Here is a 20,060-nt window from a genome sequence, read left to right on the forward strand (position 1 = left end):
GAATGGCAGTTTAGGTGCCAAAACCTGATCTTTAGGCGCAAAAACCTGACCTTTCTTGGTCTAGATCCGCCCCTCTGTGGTACTGGTTAGGGTTAGGCGTCAGGTAGCATGTCTGAGCGGGGACTGGTTAGGGTTAGGCGTCAGGTAGGATGTCTGTGCGGGGCCTGGTTAGGGTTAGGCGTCAGGTAGCGTGTCTGTGCGGTGGCTTGTTAGGGTTAGGCGTCAGGTAGCGTGTCTGTGCAGGGACTGGTTAGGGTTAGGCGTCAGGTAGGGTGTCTGTGCGGGGATTGGTTAGGGTTAGGCGTCAGGTAGGGTGTCTGTGCGGGGGCTAGTTAAAGGGGAACTGAAATAATAGGTATACGGAGGCTGCCATATTTATTTCCTTTTAATCAATACCAGTTGCCTGGCAGCCCTGCCGGTCTATTTTTCTGCAGTAGTATCTGAATAACACCAGAAACAAGCATGCAGCTTGTCAGATCTGACATTAATGTCAGAAACACCTGATATGCTGCATGCTTGTTCAGGGGCTATGGCTAATAGTATTAGAGGCAGAGGATCAGCAGGAGGGCCTGGCAACTGGCATTGCTTAGATGGAAATAAATATGGCAGCCTCCATATCCCTCTCACTTTAGTTGTTCTTTAAGGTTAGGCGTCAGGTAGGATGTCTGTGCGGGGGGGAGGCAGTTAGGGTTAGGCATCAACAACAACAACAACAAATAACATTTGTAAAGCACTTTTCTCCCATGGGACTCAAAGCGCATAAGCATGGCTCCGACCATCGTGGTACAGAGGAAGAATTTTATAAGTCTGGAAATGCCAGGCTAAACAGGTGGCTTTTCAGTCTGGATTTGAATAGCTCCAGGGATGGTGCTGTCTTTACAGGTGTGGTGCAGCTTCAGCAGGTCCTTCATGGATCCAGGGCCCAGCTTGTGCAGGGATTTGAATGTCAGCAGTCCAATCTTGAACAGAATTCTCCATTCTACTGGTAGCCAGTGCAGTGAGCGAAGGATCGGTGTAATGTGACAGTGGCAAGGCTGGTTTGTTAGCAATCTGGCAGCAGCATTCTGCACTAACTGCAGGCGACACAGGTCCTTTTTGGGGAGGCCAGCATAAAGGGCATTGCAGTAGTCCAGCCGTGATGTGATGAAGGTGTGGACTAGGGTTGGAAGATCCTCTGGGGGAATCAGATGTTTAATCTTTGCAATGTTCTTCAGATGAAAGTAGTAAGATTTAACTACAGATGAAATTTGGTTTCTGAAACACAATTCCCCATCGATTAGTACGCCAAGGCTGCGCACAAGGTTGGAGCTGTTTATGTCTGAATTCCCAATGCTGATTGGTGTTGCTTTAGGGTAGAGCTGTTTTGATGACGAGTGCTGGCTTTGGACAAACAGGACCTCAGTTTTGTCAGCATTCAGTTTCAACCAGTTATCATTCATCCATGCCTGTAACTCAGCTAAGCAAGAGTTTATTTTTGGAGTAGGGTCTGTTCCACCAGGTTTGAAGGACAGGTATAGCTGTGTGTCATCGGCATAGCAGTGGTACGTCAGGCCATGACGTAGGATAAGTGTACCGAGTGGCAACATGTAGATTGCAAACAGCAGAGGGGATAGGATTGATCCTTGTGGCACTCCGAATTGTAGAGGTGCAGGTTTGGACATTATAGGTCCTAGGGATACTCTCTGTGTTCTGTCAGTCAGGAATGATCTGAACCACTGGAGGACTGATCCACTGATGCCACAGTACTCCTGCAGTCTGTTAAGCAGGATTTCATGGTCAACTGTATCAAAAGCCGCTGAGAGATCCAACAGGATTAGGATGGAGCATTCCCCTCTGTCCCTTGCCATGAGCAGATTGTTGCACACTTGGATGAGGGCTGTTTCACAGCTGTGGTGTTTCTTAAAGAGACACTGAAGCGGAAAAAAAAATATGATATAATGAATTGGTTGTGTACTATGAATAATTACTAGAAGATTAGCAGCAATCAGCAATTTTCAGGTATATAGTGTGTTTTCTAACATTGCATCATTCTATAATATGTGCAGATTACACAACACTCAGCATTCAAAATGATTCTTTCAGAGCAGTCTGTGAAGTAATGACCTCTCCTCTCGCAGATAAAAAGAAAACTGTTCACTTACAGTTGAGATAATAAAAGTCAGAACACAGCCCTCTCCAAGACTTTGAAAGTCGTAGAGATTAATGGCTTTTTTGCATAGAGATAACAACTGGAGTTTCTTAACGTTTCCTGTACTGGAAACAATTACACTGATGTATCTGATCTTAATGTTTTATTTCTTAGCTGTGCTACACATACAAATCATAATATGATCATTTTTTTTTCGCTTCAGTGTCTCTTTAACCTCCTTGCCGGTTATCCCGAACACAGTTCGAGGTAACCTGCGCAGGAGGATTTCTCAGGCCCCGCTGGGCCGATTTGCATAATTTTTTTTTCCTACACGCAGCTAGCACTTTGCTAGCTGCGTGTAGTACGCGATCGCCGCCGCTCGCCGCCACCCGCCGCGCCGAGCCGCCCCCCCCCCGCCCCAGACCCCTGCGCAGCCTGGCCAATCAGTGCCAGGCAGCGCTAAGGGGCGGATCGGGATTCCCTCTGACGTCACGACGTCCATGACGTCGGTGACGTCATCCCGCCCGGTCGCCATGGCGAGCGGGGAAGCCCTGCAGGAAATCCCGTTCTCAACGGGATTCCCTGCATACTCTGATCGCCGAAGGCGATCGGAGTGGGTGGGGGGATGCCGCCGCTTAGCGGCTATCATGCAGCGAGCCCTGGGCTCGCTACATGATTTAAAAAAAAAAAATTAAAAAAAAGTGCAGCGCTGCCTCCTTGCCGGATTTTTTAGACCGGCAAGGAGGTTAAAGCCAGATTGTAGAGGGTCCAGGATGTTGTTTACTGACAGCCTGGTTTCAAGTTGCAGATAGACAGCCTTTTCAATAACTTTACCTAAGAAGGGGAGGTTGGAGACAGGTCTGTAGCTGCTCATAGCATCTGGATCCATGGAAGGTTTTTTAAGAATGGGGCTTGATTATTCCTTCTTTTAGAGAGGTAGGAAACCTCCCTGCTTGCAGAGAGCAATTTACTATTTTGTGAAATGCTGGACCAAGCAGTTCAGGGCATTTCAGCATATGTTTAGTTGGTCCAGGGTCCAGGTCGCAGGTTGTCTGGCGGAGGCGACGGAGGATGTCTGTGTAGGGGAGGAAGCGGTTAGGGTTAGGCGTCAGGTCGGGTGTCAGTGCTGGGGAGGGGGCGGTTAGGGTTAGGTGTCAGGTCAGGTGTCAGTGCTGGGGAGGGGGCGGTTAGGGTTAGGTGTCAGGTCGGGTGTCTGTGCTGTGAAGGGGCTGGTTAGGGTTAGGCGTCAGGTAGGGTGTCTGTGTGAGGGGGCGGTTAGGGTTCAGCGTCGGGTAGGGTGTCTGTGCTGGGGAGGAGGCAGTTAGGGCTAGGCGTCAGGTAGGGTGTCTGTGCGGGGCAGGGGCGGTTAGGGTTAGGTGTCAGGTAGGGTGTCTGTGCTAGGGGGGAGGTGGTTAGGGTTAGGCATCAGGTCGGGTGTCTGTGCTGGGGAGGGGGTGGTTAGGCGTCAGGTAGCGTGTCTGTGCGGGGCCTGGTTAGGGTTAGGTGTCAGGTAGCATGTCTGTGCGGGGCCTGATTAGGGTTAGGCATCAGGTAGCGTGTCTGTGCGGGGGCTAGTTAAGGTTAGGCGTCAGGTAGGGTGTCTGTGCAGATGGGCGGTTAGGCGTCAGGTAGAGTGTCTGTGCGGGGGGGGGCAGTTAGGGTTAGGCATCAGGTAGGGTGTCTGTGCGGGGGCTGGTTAAGGTTCAGGTAGGGTGTCTGTGCGGGGGGGTTGGTTAGAGTTAGGCATCAGGCAGGGTGTCTGTGCGGGGGCTGGTTAGGGTTAGGCGTCAGGTAGGGTGCAGGGATGGTCGTAGTCAGCCAACTTCGCTACGCTGGAACTACGCGTATTTTTACGCAAATACGCTTCACAATCTACGTCTCCGAAATCAGCAACTTTGCTACGTTAACATACCGTACACTACGCGTTAAAATACGCAAGCTTCACGTAGTGCGTAGCGTAGTTGATGCGACCGCTTATGCCCTTATGCGGAAAAATGTCCGCAATAATCTGCTAACTATGTGCATAGATAAACTAATATAAGCATACATTCCACCATCCAATGCGGAATTGTATGCGTATAAAGGGCAATAAAATTTCTGCGCATGCGCAATGATCCATATAGATACAGTTACCGCACGCGTAGTTGACATCGCAATACATACGTCAACTACGCGTAGCGGGCGAAACTTCGCATAGCGGGACTACGACTACGCGGAAATGCGTAGGTGTAGTTTTTAAACTTCGCCTACGATGCGTAGTTGCATACTACGATGCGTAGATTCGCGCTGGCGTAGTTTACGAGCAACCCTGGTAGGGTGTCTGTGTGAGCAGTCAGTTAGCGTTAGGCGTCAGGTAGGGTGTCTGTGCTGGGGGGGAGGCAGTTAGGGTTAGGCATCAGGTCGGGTGTCTGTGCTGGGGAGTAGTGGTTAGGGTTAGGCGTCAGGTTGGGTGTCTGTACCGGGGAGGGGGCGGTTAGGGTTAGGCGTCAGGTAGTGTGTCTGTGCTGGGGAGGAGGTGGTTAGGGTTAGGCGTCAGGTAGGGTGTCTGTGCTGGGGAGGGGTCGGTTAGGGTTAGGCGTCAGGTAGGGTGTCTGTGCGAGCAGTCTGTTAGGGTTAGGTGTCAGGTAGGGTCTCTGTGCTGGGGAGGGGGCGGTTAGGGTTAGGTGTCAGGTCGCGTGTCTGTGCTGGGGAGGAGGCGGTTAGGAGTAGGCATCAGGTAGTGTGTCTGTGCTGGGGAGGAGGTGGTTAGGGTTAGGCGTCAGGTAGGGTGTCTGTACTGGGAAGGGGCTGGTTAGGGTTAGGCATCAGGTAGGGTGTCTGAGCGAGGTGTCAGTTAGGGTTAGATGTCAGGTAGGGTGTCTGTGTGAGGGGGCGGTTAGGGGTCAGGTAGTGTGCCTGTGCTGGGGAGGAGGCAATTAGGGTTAGGCGTCAGGTAGTGTGCCTGTGCTGGGGAGGAGGCGGTTAGGGTTAGGCGTCAGGTAGTGTGCCTGTGCTGGGGAGAAGGCGGTTAGGGTTAGGCGTCAGGTAGTGTGCCTGTGCTGGGGAGGAGGCAGTTAGGGTTAGGCGTCAGGTAGAGTGCCTGTGCTGGGGAGGAGGCGGTTAGGGTTAGGCGTCAGGTAGTGTGCCTGTGCTGGGGAGGAGGCGGTTAGGGGTCAGGTAGCAGATAAGTCAGAGACAAATAAAGATCCAGCGTGTTCCAGAATCTCTAAGTAAATAGAAATAGTATGAAGCCTTGCACAATAGTCCTTCACGCCAACCAATGCTTCATAACAAACAGAGAATTATCTGCAGCTGAGCAGCTCAGAACAGGCAGGTTATAGTGATTAATATGACAGCTGATTGCATACTTCATCATATCCTCAAATTAAATTGCCCAAGTTTATTCCGGGTCAGGTTACCTTTCTCACAGGCATTAAATGATCTCACCATTGGCAGGTGGTTCAGCTGAGCGACTGCATGCTATAATTCTTATGGAGAGAGGAGAAGTGAGATCTCCTGCGCAGTCACAGCTTTGGGGAATACAGCAGCAATCAGCAAGCAAATATCCAAATTATTCTTTCACCCATGTACAGAGAGAGAAAGTGCAACAGTCAGTTCTGGAACTAGCATGCACAGGCACTTTTTGTACAGATTAGATACTGTAGCACATGTCCATGAGGTTCATATGACTCGAGCAGAGATGGCTTAAGAGACACTGAAGCGAAAAAAAAAATTATGATATAATGAATTGGTTGTATAGTATGGATAATTACTAAAACATTAGTAGCAAAGAAAATACTTTCATATTTTTATTTTCAGGTTTTTTTTTGCATCATTCTCTAATATTTGCAGTTTACACACTACTCAGCATTCTAAATCATTTTACAGAGCAGGCCAGTGAACTTTTAAACTGTCCTCTGCAGAGAAAAACAAAATACAGTGCCAGACACTTGAGATAACAAGCTTCAGAATATAGATCTCTCTTCGACTTTGAAACTCGTGGAGCTCAATGGCTCTTTTACATAGATAACAACTGGAGTTTCTTAACTCTTCCTGTACTGGAAACAATATTAGGCTAAATGTCTCTTCTCCTAATGTTTTATTTCTTAGCTGTACTACACATACAAATCGTCATATCATAATTGTTTTTTTTTTTCGCTTCAGTGTCTCTTTAAAGAGGAACTCCAGTGAAAATAATGTAATTAAAAAAGTGCTTCATTTTTACAATAATTATGTATAAATGATTTAGTCAGTGTTTGCTCATTGTAAAATCTTTAGTCTCCCCGATTTACATTGTGACATTTATTACATGGTGACATTTTTACTGTGGGCAGGTTATGTAGCTGCTGCTAGCTGTTTTGGCCGTTGGAGACAGCTGTAAACAGCTATTTCCTGTCTGTGAACCTTGTTACATTGTGGCAAACTGTCAAAAGTACTGCGGTCCTCAGAGCTTCTTATGGGAGGGGTTTCACCACAATATCAGTCATACAGCGCCCCCTGATGGCCTGTTTGTGAGAAGCAATAGATTTCTCATGTAAAAGGGGGTATCAGCTACTGATTGGGATACAGTTAAATTCTTGGTTGGAGTTTCTCTTTAAGATGTAACAGGGGCCAAGGCAAGGTAATTGATTTGGCACCCCCTTGTGGTCCTTTTGGTAAGCTGAAATAAAGAGGCCAAATGAGTTAGGAGGGCCCCTTGACACCCACTAGGCCCCAGGCACCTGCTTAGGTTGCCTGGAGGATGATCCTACACTGGACCCAGGTCATACTTTTGTAGGGGTTTATTAATAATCTTTGCTGGGGAAGTCTGCTAGCTATATTATAACTCTACTGTATGTATCAACAGACATACATATACTGAAAGGCGAGTTAATGGGCGATGAAAGGCGAATGGCTGATTTTGGCACACATGCACACCCCCACATGCTTTCCTCAGTCAAACATGCACTGCAATAAACTGCAGCTTACCAGGAAAGGGAAACCAGAGGGCAGAACACATGGAAAGGAGGCGGGGATAGAAGTGGGCAGTGCATATTAATTAAGGGGCGTGCCAGCACGCGGCAGGCAAGCTCTGTGCTCTTGGAGGGAGGCAGGAGCAACAGAGCAGAGTGAGAGAGAGGCTCAGTGTAGAGCTGATGCCGTCCCCTACAGTCTGTCGCCCTAAATCACGTGATCCAGTAGGCTTCATGGTAGGGCTGGCCCTGTCTCCCTATTTGGAGGGGAAGCAGCCCACTGGAGTTAATTGGAACTGCAGCGAGGGACCACATAGACTGCTAGAGGCTGGAAGAAGCATCAGGTGAGGAAGGCTAAACTTTTCTCTTTCAGCTTGGAGATCCTTTAAAGTGGACCTGAACTCTTGCACAGGACAGAAGGAAAACAGATAGAAATGCACCCTGTATGTATTTAGACAGTTTAGCCTGTCTTATTCCCCCTCATCTGTGACTAATCACAAGTGTAATTTGCCCTCTTCAGCTGTGTCAGCTCAGGAATGCCTTCTGCCATGGCAGAGCAGCAAATTTGTAAACACAGGATGTTAACCCTGTGTCTGCTTCCATGAAAGCAGGAAGTAGACACTGCAGAGAGGAAGTTGTAAGTTCAGGTCCGCTGTAGCTGTTTTAGCTGCCTGGCTGGAGTTCTGATTTGAGCTTTTGTGTTTTATCTCGGGGGCAGGAAACATCTCCTCCGGAATCTCCGCAGCCTGAAGAGCTGGAGAGTGTATTCCTGGAGAATGCTGGTGACCCTGAAAACAGCATGGCTGACAAGCCGAGGGCCTGGAGGTCCGCCCCACCATCCCCCGTCTGTGCCAGGAAAGGTAACTGTCTGCTTGTTATGTGAACTGTGGCACAGAGCCGAAGGGCTGAATGAGACGCTCAGAGCTGCAGCTTGCATGCAGATTTAATGCAAATGTTATGCAGCTCGGAGCTGAGCCAGTCATAATCAATGGGAAGTGTAGGAGAGATTACCTACACAATCTTACCTATTCAAAATCTAATACTTCATGGACCTAATGCTACTGTATATTGATGGGGTTAAAATCGGTCAGTGATTGGCCAATCAAAATTGTATGTGTGTATGCGCCCTTTAAGGTGCCCACTAACGACCCAATTTTTTCTACTACTCCGCATCTTAAAGTGAACTCGAGGTGAAAATAAGCTGATGAGATTAACATAAAAACATAAATTGTATCTATCCTCCTTCTCCTAACAATTAGTTTCACCTGTTCTAGCATCCTCCCTCCAGGAAGGTGATTTTTCCCCTTCCCTCGGAGAAAGGGCCATGGCGATTTTTTACTAAATCGCAGTTGAGGCTTGGGCCACGCCATCTGCGTTGCTGCAACCTGCCCCCAGCTTGACAGCTTTGGCAGTCTTCGTAGGCATGGCTGCGACTGCACTGCCGAGGAGGGGGCGGAGCATCACCTGTGATCTAAAGTTGTCAGGTAAGCCCACCCCCGACAGGCTCTGCCATTTTTATCTTTGGCACTCTTTTAGGTTCTATTCATTTGTTATATATTGTGATAGTCTGGGGAAAACCATCAAGGGTCACAACATACCAACCAGTGAGTCTTCTTAGGGTTAAAACAAAACAATAGCACTTTATTTTGCCAGCCAATGTCCTATCAGCAACAAAAATACGACACTGGGTATTCGGTAGGGTTGTAGTCACACACAAAATATACAACCTTCTGCGTCTATCTCAACTCATACATCCCAACTTTTTGAGATGAGAAAGAGGGACACTTAAGCCACGCCCCTGCCACACCCCTGATCACGCCCCCATCACTCCCCTAGTCATCAGTGGTGTAGCTAAGGAGCTGTGGGCCCCGGTGCAAGTTTTACATGAGGCCCCCCAAGCACTCTATAAATAACAATTGATACAGCGCACCAAAACCTGCCAATGGCTACAACAGTGTCAGAGGTGTAAGAAGGGGATGGGGAACAGCGTGTTAATGATCACTACTATTCAAAACCTCTATAGAAGGGATTATTACCAACACAGGATCAATAGAGAGCTAATACTGTGATAGAGGGTGGACCCTATGGGGCCCCTCTGGCTCAAGGGCCCCGATGCGGTCGCTACCTCTGCAAACTCTATTGCTACGCCACTGCTAGTCATGCATACCATAAAAATGTCATAAGGAAAATATGTCCTTCCTAGTAACATTTAAAAATTAGTAATATATCAATTTAAAGGATGGGAATAAAGTTTAGAGTCAATCAAACTCATTTTTTAGTCGAGAAATATATATCATAGCTCCCAACTGTCCCTCTTTTGGAGGGACAGTCCCTCTTTGGGAGCCCTGTCCCTCTGTCCCTCTTTCCTCCTCATTTGTCCCTCTTTCAGGACTTTGTCCCTCTTTCTATGTAAATATATGTATTTCTCTACTAAAAATGTGTTTGATTGACTCTAAACGTTATTTCCATCCTTTATAGTGATATATTTCTAATTTTAAAATGTGAATATGAAGGAAAATGAACAAGGACAGAAAGGACCAGTGTGGTTTGAGTTATAAAACATCTTTTTCTCATGAAATCTTTATGGTATGAGTGACTAGGGTGTGATCAGGTGTGTGGCAGGGGCGTGGCTTAAGTGTCCCTCTTTCTCATCTCAAAAAGTTGGGAGGTAAGATATATATTAACATAAAGAGAGGGACAAAGTCCTGAAAGAGAGACAAATGAGGAGGAAAGAGGGAGAGAGGGACAGGGCTCCCAAAGAGGGACTGTTCCTTCAAAAGAGGGACAGTTGGGAGCTATGCCAACTCTAGCTCAGGTTCCTTGCCTTCTGCAGCCACACTGGCAGGGCCCCCAACCGTCCCGTTTTCGGCGGGACGGTCCCGATTTTGGGGGGGGGGGGGGGGTGTCCCACTGTCCCGCGCTGCCCCCCCTGGTCCCGGCCGCTGGGGAGTGAGGGGGAAAAAAGCCGATCAAGGCACCAGCCCGCCTGGTATGCGGCATAGATGGCCGCCGCCGCCATTATCCTTCTCCCTCCTAATATGTCCCCCAGTGTCCCCTTCCCCCCGCACAGTAAAATGGGAGGAGCGGCCTGTAACTCTTAGCACTACCGTACCGGGATCCCATCTGGTCTTCTCGCTTCCTGTGACGTCACAGGAAGCGAGAAGACCAGATGGGATCCCGGTACGACAATGGTAAGAGTTACAGCCTGCTCCGCTGCCCATTTTACTGTGCGGGGGGAAGGGGACCCTGGGGGACATATTAGGAGGGAGAAGGATAATGGCGGCGGCGGCCATCCATGCCGCATACTGGGCGGGCTGGTGCCTCGATCGGCTTTTTTCTCCCTCTCTCTGCCTGCCCACCCACAGCCACCCTCACCCTCCTCCTCCCCACCCACCGGCACCCTCCCAGCGCCTCCCATTTGGGGGTAATTAAACAAAATTATTAAAAAAAAACAACAACTTTTTTTCTGGGGTGGGCGTGACTAGGGGGTTGGGGGTGTGGCCAGGGGTGTGGCCTAATTGTCCCGTTTTGGGACATTGAAATGTTGGGAGGTATGCACTGGCTTGTGAGTGACATTCTGCCATGGGCCTAATGGCAGTCTTGGGCCACTCACCTATCCAGACTTCTCCTGGATTCTCAGTACTGAAGTCCAACTCCCCTCCAGCACCTCACACAGCTTTAATAGGCCTGGCAGCCTCCCTGCTGCCAGACTCCCAGTAGCCTCTTTGCTCCAACACACAGCCCACTGCATACTGAGAGATGCAGCTACTTATGCAATACATGCAAATTGCACAGGTGAGTTCATTAACCCCCTTTCTGCCAGACTCAGGCCTGGACTTGGAGGAGTGGCGTGCAAGGCCCACCCTTCTCCCAATACACGCCAGTCCGGGGTCCCATACAAATCTACAGGATAATGTTGTTGCTAATGTGCAACAACTGGCACTATCCAGGACCTTTGCATCCAAGTCCAAACCAGAAACAAGCAGACATCTGCTTTCATCATCACAATATATATAATAAATTGTGCAGGCCGCCTATAGAGGAGGCAGAGACACACAGAAAAGTGAGTACGGAAGTGAAAATGGGCGTGTCTAATAGCAGCTTACACGCCTCACCAAGGCTGGGCCGAGGCAGAGGCGAGAGAGGCTCCAGCCTCAGGGCGCAGTGTAGGAGGGAGCGCACAAACTCACTCAGCTATCATTCACCTATTGTGTTTGAAGCAGAGAGGAATAAGTATAGGGGATACATGGCAGTGACTGCAAGCCAGATAACTAGAGATTAAGGTGCTTGGGGCTCTGGGGCGCTTCTAGTCTAATAGCAACCAGTGTGTGACGGCTGGGGTGGGAGGGATGGAGGGGCGCACTTTGGTGTCTCAGCCTTGGGTGCTGGAAGACCTTGTCCCAGCTCTGCACCTCACTGCTTCCAGGCGGATTTATTCAGCTAATCCAGTTCTCACACACACAGCCCTGATATTCTGCCTGACCTCAGCAGTATAAGCATCTCATAATACTTCCTCTTTTCACTGATACCTGGACCTTATCTCTGATTTATGACCTTATTGTGATCCACCAATGAAAGGAATGTCATTACAGAAAGCAATTAAAGTGTAACTCCAGGGAAAACACTAGATTTGCGCTCTGGATAACACAGAGACAGGTGACAGCCCCCAGGTTTTTACTTATCAAATGCAGATAGAACAGAGGCGCCAAAAAGAGTAAAAACACTATTATTTAAAAACAGTAAAAAGAGGGAAGGTAAGGTGGACTTACCTCCCTCTAGCAGTGGACAACAAAACTCTGAGGTAGAGTAGAATGCATTTATTAAACAGTGTAACTCCTAAAGATGCAACGCGTTTCGCGGGCCACAGCACCGCTTCCTCAGGCTATACAGGAGTTCAAAAAAGCTGTATCCAATCCAAGTATTGAATGAGCGCCTCTGTCTCAATACTTGGATTGGATACAGCTTTTTTGAACTCCTGTATAGCCTGAGGAAGCGGTGCTGTGGCCCGCGAAACGCGTTGCATCTTTAGGAGTTACACTGTTTAATAAATGCATTCTACTCTACCTCAGAGTTTTGTTGTCCACTGCTACAGGGAGGTAAGTCCACCTTACCTTCCCTCTTTTTACTGTTTTTAAATAATAGTGTTTTTACTCTTTTTGGTGCCTCTGTTCTATCTGCGTTTGATACATATTACTTATCCACCCTTGGTGGAGGGGTACGCCCCCTTTTTTCTCCTGTCTACAGAGAGCGACTTTTATACCCGAGTGGGGTCGGGTACCAATTCTCCCCACCTGCCTTTCAAGTGGTTGCCTGCTGGTGACCCTTTTTTGTGAGTATAATTCTGCACGAACTATCTAGACAGATTTTCTCTGTTAAAACTATATTGCACTATTGGGCTCTCGGTGCCCTGTTTTTTCTTTTGTTTTACAGGTTTTTATTGTTGTCTGTGTCCCTTCTTGGTAGATTTTTCCGCATTTCCTGTCCATGTATAATGGTTGGTACTGGTGTATCACTAAGCATTATATCTGTCACCACAAATTTCTCTCTGATGAAAACTGCCAGACATTTCCCTTCTAGCTCACTGTTGTGCCACAAGAACAGGCAGGGCCGGAGCTTCCATAGAGGCAAAGGGGGCAATTCCCCAGGCCCCCAGAGCAGGTGCGGCCCCCTCAAGGTACCCCTTCTCCCCTCCAGCTATGGTGACCCATGACAGCTTACTCTGTATAGAAAAAAAAGGTGAATAATGGGAGTCCCAAAAATACTTTTTAGGGGACATATGGTGGACACCTAATGGTATTGTGTGACCTGGGGGGGGGGGGGGGGGGGGGAAGGGGGGAAATTTGGTAGGAAGGGGGTGTCAGGGGGGCCCAGAAGTTATTTTTGCCCCATTGTAGCTAGAACTGGCCTTGAGAACAGGAAGTGAGGAAACATCCCCAAGGCCGGATCAGACAAGACAAGACAAATAACATTTATATCGCGCACTTTTCTCCTGGCAGACTCAAAGTGCTAGAGCTGCAGCCACTAGGGCGCGCTCTATATTCAGTAGCAGTGTTAGGAAGACTTGCCGAAGGTCTCCTACTGAATAGGTGCTGGCTTACTGAGCAGGCAGAGCCAAGATTCGAACCCTATTCGCCTGTGTCAGAGGCAGAGCCCTTAACCATTACACCATCCAGCCTCCTCTTTCATATGTAGCAACCTTTCTTTCATGTCAAGGCGCCCCCTCGTCCTGCAGCTGGCCAAGACCTGGGCCTCTGTGGCCTTTCCAGAAAACTAGCCCTGGTTGGTAAAGAGCATAATGAAGGTGTGAATGGAGGTGTAAACAGTCTTTTGCTGTCCCTCTTTCTTGTCTCAAAGTTGGGTGTTCTGGCTTCTATTTTATTTTTTGTGTGTGTAAATGAGGCAGTAAGTTGACATTTATAAAAGGCTCCTTGTGATTTGTGTGTAAATATGGACATTCACAGTAATTACATTTTGCAAAATAGTGTTTTTGCAATAGTGTGCCAATCAAACAGGAAGAGGTGTGTGTTACCGTATTTTTACACAACATCATGTGACCACAAGCACATTTACCAGCTGTCACTGGATGCCTCCTCCAAGCACAGACAGCAATTACGTCTGCAGTGTTAAATAAAGAATACCAGAACCGCTGTTGTTAAACCTATACTTTATGCTTTGTGATGTTCTAATTGCCACCATTTTTATACTTTTTTTTTTTTTTTACCTTTTAACACTAATGATAAAAACAGGATGTAGACTATAAATACATTTTGCATTGAGCTGTTTCAATGTGCAAACAAGCCCAACACCTACATATCAGAGTAATTTTGAAACTGGTCAGATAGTATTAACATGGCGATGCATCGCCATCTAGTGGTCAGTTATATATACTACAGTCACATTTAGTAACTTGTCATTGAGGTTGGTTTTTAGGGAGCTGGGAAAAAAGGGCGCATGCCGCTAGTGGACAAAAAGGGCGCCGCCATTCACTCCCATAATAAATAGCGTTTAATGGGCGCCGAGTAGGAAAAAAGGGCGCCGGAGCTAAATAAAGTTTATAAACGGCGCCAGGAGCTAAATAAAGTTTACAAACGGCGCCAGGAGCTAAATAAAGTTTACAAACGGCGCCCGGCGATGTTTAATGATTTATAACTGAACTTGTGGTGATTTACGTTTATAAAATGCACCCGTGCCGAATAACGTTTATGAAAATAATAAACATATTTATCTTATTTAAATAATTAAAACATTATTTAAAGTTTTATCTCTTACTGTTTGTAAAACATTATTATTCACAAAATAAAGCGATCAGTACGTAACGTAAATTGCAAATTTTTTTTTGAATCCACAATTAGTAAAACATTATTATCCACATAATAAAGGGGGGTCTTAGGTTTAGGCACCAACAGGGGGGTCTTAGGTTTAGGCACCAATAGGGGGGTCTAGGGGTTAGGGGTAGGTACAGGGAGGGGTACTTAGGCAACAACAGGGGGGGGTCTTAGGTTTAGGCACTAACAGGGGGGTCTTAGGTTTAGGCACCAACAGGGGGGTTTTAGGTTTAGGCATTAACAGGGGGGTCTTAGGTTTAGGCACCAACAGGGGGGTCCTAGGTTTAGGCACCAAGAGGGGGGTCTAGGGGTTAGGGGTAGGTACAGGGAGGGTTACTTAGGCACCAACAGGGGGGGTCTTAGGTTTAGGCACCAACAGGGGGGTCTTAGGTTTAGGCACCAACAGGGGGGTCTTAGGTTTAGGCACCAACAGGGGGGTCTTAGGTTTAGGCACCAACAGGGGGGTCTTAGGTTTAGGCACCAACAGGGGGGTCTTAGGTTTAGGCACCAACAGGGGGGTCTTAGGTTTAGGCACCAACAGGGGAGTCTAGGGGTTAGGGATAGGTACAGGTAGGGTTCTGTGTAAGAGTAGGCTTAGGTATAGTTTTAGTAAAATTTTAGTAATAATTACTAATGTATTACAACATTTATTACGAACGTAGTTATATTTATATCATCTTTATAAACAATATTTTCAAATTTTATTATAACAACAAACCATAAATGACGGTTATTCACAATAATATACAATTATAACAATTAAACATATATTATTGGTTTTTTTATAAACGTAATTATAAGTTTAACTTTTGAAACAGGGAAGATTAACGTTTTCACAATTTCCGATTTCATAAACATTATTTAATGATTTATAATTTTGTTAAACATTATTTGTAAACGAAATATAGCACACTATATTTATAAACCCTATTAATGATTAATTATTATTTAGAGTTTACACCCCGCGCCCTTTTTGTCCAGGCGCCCTTTTTGTACGTACGCGGTTTTTAGGGCTCTTTCACATTAGAAGCTGATCAGTGCGTTTTGACGGAACACACCTAGAATGGGGTTGGAAAGGTAGCATGAAAGTCTATTTGACTTTCATGTTACTTTTCACATTAGACAAAGCGTTCCAGAGCGTTACGTTGTAACGCATTTCGGATCCTTTAATCGTCTGGCGCAGGCGTTTTCCCATCGGGTGAATTAGAACTATAGCGCCTCAGTTATGCGTCGAATCACAACTTCCCAATGTCACGCCATAATTCATAATGCGTGCATGAAATTAGCTAATGTGAAAAAGCCCTTACACTTATTTTTGCTCTGCAATGAAGTGCAATGCTTCTGCGATGCTTTCACACATGCGCTGATAGTTCAGTAATAGTTTGCAGAAAAGTGTCAGCACAGCACACTCTGCCACTAGTCCTAAACCTGTCTGTTCTGTCAGATCTCTGCTACTTACTGTAAGTGACAGCAACATAGGAGAAAAGTAACTTATGGGAGAAATGTACTTTTTATTTGTATGTGTTTACATATATTTTACATTTTAAGATTTTCCTGACAGAGGTCCTTTAAAGAGACTCTAAAGCGACATTAAAAAACGCTTTTTAACTTATAATCAACATGGGCATGTTTGCCCCTGCTAAAACGCCGCTATCCCGCAGCAGAACGAGGTGTCTTTATCCCCCAAATATCCCCCCCCCCCTGCAAAATCCACTACCGACTTGGTCGTAGATTTTGCTGCTCATGGAGGCAGAGCTAATGGCTGTAGCTCTGCCTCCATGCGCGTCTATCAGCCAGCGCCCCTCTCAGTGAAGGAAGACAGAGAGGGGTGGGGGAGAGGCAGCGATCAGCGATGATAGACAAGATGAGAGGCAGGGCTGTGGCCATTAGCTCTGCCTCCATGAGCAGCAAAATCTACGACCAAGTTGGTAGTGGATTTTGCAGGGGGGGGGGGGGGATATTTGGGGGGTAAAGACACCTCGTTCTGCCGTGGGATAGCAGCGTTTTAGCAGGGGCAAACATGCCCATGTTGATTATAAGGTAAAAAGCGTTTTTTTAATGTCGCCTCAGAGTCTCTTTAAGCTGTCAATTCTGTGGATTTGGAGAGGAGGAGCACACACAGGCATGATATATTTTTCTCTCTCTCCCTCCCTCTCTGTGTGCCTGCTGTGGATCTTTATCTCTATACAGAGTCCCCTTCTGCATAAACTAGTAACAAAATGAAGCATGCAGCTTAGAATGCTTCACTTTAAATTGCAGACTGTAGTAACATTCCACTTAAAGAGGAACTCCAGTGAAAATAATGAAATGAACAAGTGCTTCATTATTACAATAATTATGTATAAATGATTTAGTCAGTGTTTGCCCATTGTAAAATCTTTTAAATCCCTGATTTACATTCTGATATTTATTACAAGGTGACATTTTTACTGCTGGCAGGTGATGTAGCTACTGCATGCTTTTTTTGGCAGTTGGAAACAGCTGTAAACAGCTATTTCCCACAATGCAACAAGGTTCACAGACAGGAAACTGCCAAGAATATCACGGTCCTCAGAGTTTCTTGTGGGAGGGGTTTCACCACAATATCAGTCATACAGCGCCCCCTGATGGTCTGTTTGTGAAACTGAATTTTTCTCATGAAAAAGGGGTTATCAGCTACTGATTGGGATAAAGTTCAATTCTTGGTTGGAGTTTCTCTTTAACAACAGCTCAGGCCAGGTAATAACTTCTCACACACTTAACACTTGCATTCCTCTCTGTGAATTAACATCCTGGCCCATATGCAAATTCACTTTTTCTCCTGAGTTATCTCCTAGGAATTTTCATCTTCCCTTTAAAATAACTTTTCTGCATTTTACAGCTGAAAAAGAACCAAAAAGTTGGTGAAAAGATACTATGAAAATTATTTGAAGTATTTTCTTGCTTGCTGGTTGTTTAAACGGCATTTTATGAGAAGGTAGGAAAATATCACCTAGGAGAAAACTCAGGAGAATAACTGAATTGCATATGGGCCCCTGTCTTTAACTTTAGTATTCTGCTGTTAGGATTGAAACCTTAACTTTAGAAACCACTCCTTATCTTAAGGACAGAATCCTTATTTTAAGGTTTGCCTGAGATAAATTGCTTAGTGAATACTAAATGCTTTATCACCATGGTGATAACAGTAAAAACAGCTCAGAAACGTTCTGAAAGACAGGGGATGAGTTTAGTGAATTGTGGCCATTGTTTTTATTCTTCAGATAACCGTTTCCTCTTCCCTCCTGCCCGACATCAATTTGTGCCCTTGCTCTTTCTGAAAAGATCATATTTGGGTGAATGCACTCAGAGACGTATCTAGAGGAGTGCAGGCATGGCTTGTGCCATGGGCGCAGCAGCACCTTGGGCGCCATGCCTGCCCCTGTGCTGTGCTCTCATGCCTACCCCCCGGTTCCCGTCACTGAGACCTCAGATCAGATTAATCCTGTGGGAACATGGCTACTTAACGTATGTATTTAGGGTGCACTTGGCTTAGCGTTAGGAAAGAGGACATTGGCCTCAATTCACTAAGCTTTATCAAACACTTTATCAAACGTTTGATAATTTACCTCATGGGTAAAATCTAATTTTGAATTCACTAAGGTGTGAACGTTCAATAAATCTGTAACACCTTAGTGAATTCAAAATTAGATTTTACCCATGAGGTGAATTATCAAACGTTTGATATAGTGTTTGATAAAGTTTAGTGAATTGAGGCCATAGAGGGAATTAGAAGAGATATTTCCAAAAAAGTAACTTTAGCAATATTGCGAATTTGCGAGTTAAAAAACACAGGCAACCATAAAACTTGTACTCAAGAAAGAATGCTGTTTTAAGAGTGTTTGCCATAGGCTCTATATTACCCAGATACGCCCCTGAATGCACTGCTGGTTTTAGCTCTGAGTGTTATCTGTAATCTAAATATCTCTTTCCACCTCTTATTTGCTGTGCCTGCGCTTACATAGTAGATAGCTGGGAGAGGGAGTGGCTTAAGAAAACACTCCAACACAAAAGAAAAATGAGAACATGAACTGACAATTTGAGAATGGCTGCTTTAGTTTACAGGTACTGAATAATATGTATTTATGTCTCAGGTCTTTCAGCCTCAATGCTGTCTCTGCACACTGAAGAGTTCTTTGATCTGCTGTCAGCTGCACAGACCAGGCGTCTAGATGAGCAGAGAGCCTCGCTGCCTGAACAGGTTCTCCCGCCCAAGCGACATTTCTCAGTTCCTTCCTACCGCCAGTTTTCCCTGCCTGCTGATGAGAAGGGGATAGTCTCAGAACTGCAGAGGAGGAGAGGAGGATCCTGGGCAGGGCGGAGTCGACGGAGAAAGCCGCCTTCAATAAAAATACCCGCCCAAGAGGAGCTTTATAACACTATCCTTGGGCACCAGGTAAAGACAGCCTTGCCTGAAACAGCTGTCATTTGCATAGGAGGAATGTTGATTTTATTTGCACACAGGCAGCATAATTCTTTGGTTTTCCTTGTTCTGAGATGATGTTAGAATTACAGTGGGATGTGAAAGTTTAGGCAACCTTCTTAATTTTCATGATTTTCCTGTATAAATCGTTGGTTGTTACGATAAAAAAATGTCAGTTAAATATATCATATAGGAGACACACACAGTGATATTTGAGAAGTGAAATGAAGCTTATTGGATTTACAGAAAGTGCGCAAGAATTGTTAGGCAGGTGCATAAATTTGGGCACCATAAAAAAGATGAAATCAATATTTAGTAGATCTTTCTTTTGCAGAAATTGCAGCCTCTAAACGCTTCCTGTAGGTTCCAATGAGAGGCTGGATTTTGGTTGAAGGGATTTTGGACCATTCCTCTTTACAAAACATCTCTAGTTCATTCAGGTTTGATGGCTTTCGAGCATAGGCAGTTCTCTTTAACTCACACTACAGATTTTCAATTATATTCAGGTCTGAGGACTGAGATGATTACAGAATGTTGTACTTGTTCTTCTACATGAATGCCTTAATGGATTTTGAGAAATGTTTAGGGTCTTTGTCTTGTTGAAAGCTTCAGCCCCTGCACAGACATTGTTCTCCAGAATCTTCTGATACTGAGTGGAATCCATGCATCCTTTAACTTTGACAAGATTCCCAGTCCCTGCACTGGCCACACAGCCCCACAGCATGATGAAACCACCACCATATTTTACTGTAGGTAGCAAGTCTTTTCCTTGGAATGCTGTGTTCTTTTTCCTCCATGCATAACACCCCTTGTTATGCCCAAATAACTCAATCTTAGTTTTATTAGTCCACAGCACCTTATTCCAAATTGAAGCTGGCTTGTCCAAATGTGCTTTAGCATACCTCAAGCGGCTCTGTTTGTGCTAAGGGCGGAGAAACGGCTTCCTCTGCATCTCTCTCGCATACAGCATATCCTTGTGTAAAGTGTGCTGAATGGTTGAACGATGCACAGTGACTCCATCAGCAGCAAGATGATGTTGTAGGTCTTTGGTGCTGGTCTGTGGGTTGACTCTGACTGTTCTCACCATTTGACGCTTCTGTTTATCCAAGATTTTTCTTGGTCTGCCACTTCGAGCCTTAACTTGAACTGAGCCTGTGCTCTTCCATTTCCTCAATACGTTCCTAACTGTGGAAACAGACAGCTGAAATCTCTGAGACAGTTTTTTGTATCCTTCCCCT

At 46.0% G+C, this 20,060-nt stretch overlaps 1 protein-coding gene across 5 annotated transcripts in view; it reads left to right on the top strand.

The window, feature by feature from the left end:
• The window catches only part of GPSM3 (G protein signaling modulator 3), an 89,116-nt gene that overhangs the window by 60,646 nt on the left and 8,410 nt on the right, over positions 1-20,060 (top strand). For all 5 annotated transcript variants that reach the window (XM_068250318.1, XM_068250317.1, XM_068250321.1 and 2 more), the window contains exons 3-4: positions 7,778-7,919; positions 18,494-18,795. In XM_068250318.1, the coding sequence (XP_068106419.1) occupies positions 7,778-7,919; positions 18,494-18,795 (444 nt within the window). The remainder of the gene's footprint in view (positions 1-7,777; positions 7,920-18,493; positions 18,796-20,060) is intronic.

Source organism: Hyperolius riggenbachi, chromosome 8 (genome assembly GCF_040937935.1).
Source record: "Hyperolius riggenbachi isolate aHypRig1 chromosome 8, aHypRig1.pri, whole genome shotgun sequence".
NCBI lineage: Eukaryota > Metazoa > Chordata > Amphibia > Anura > Hyperoliidae > Hyperolius > Hyperolius riggenbachi.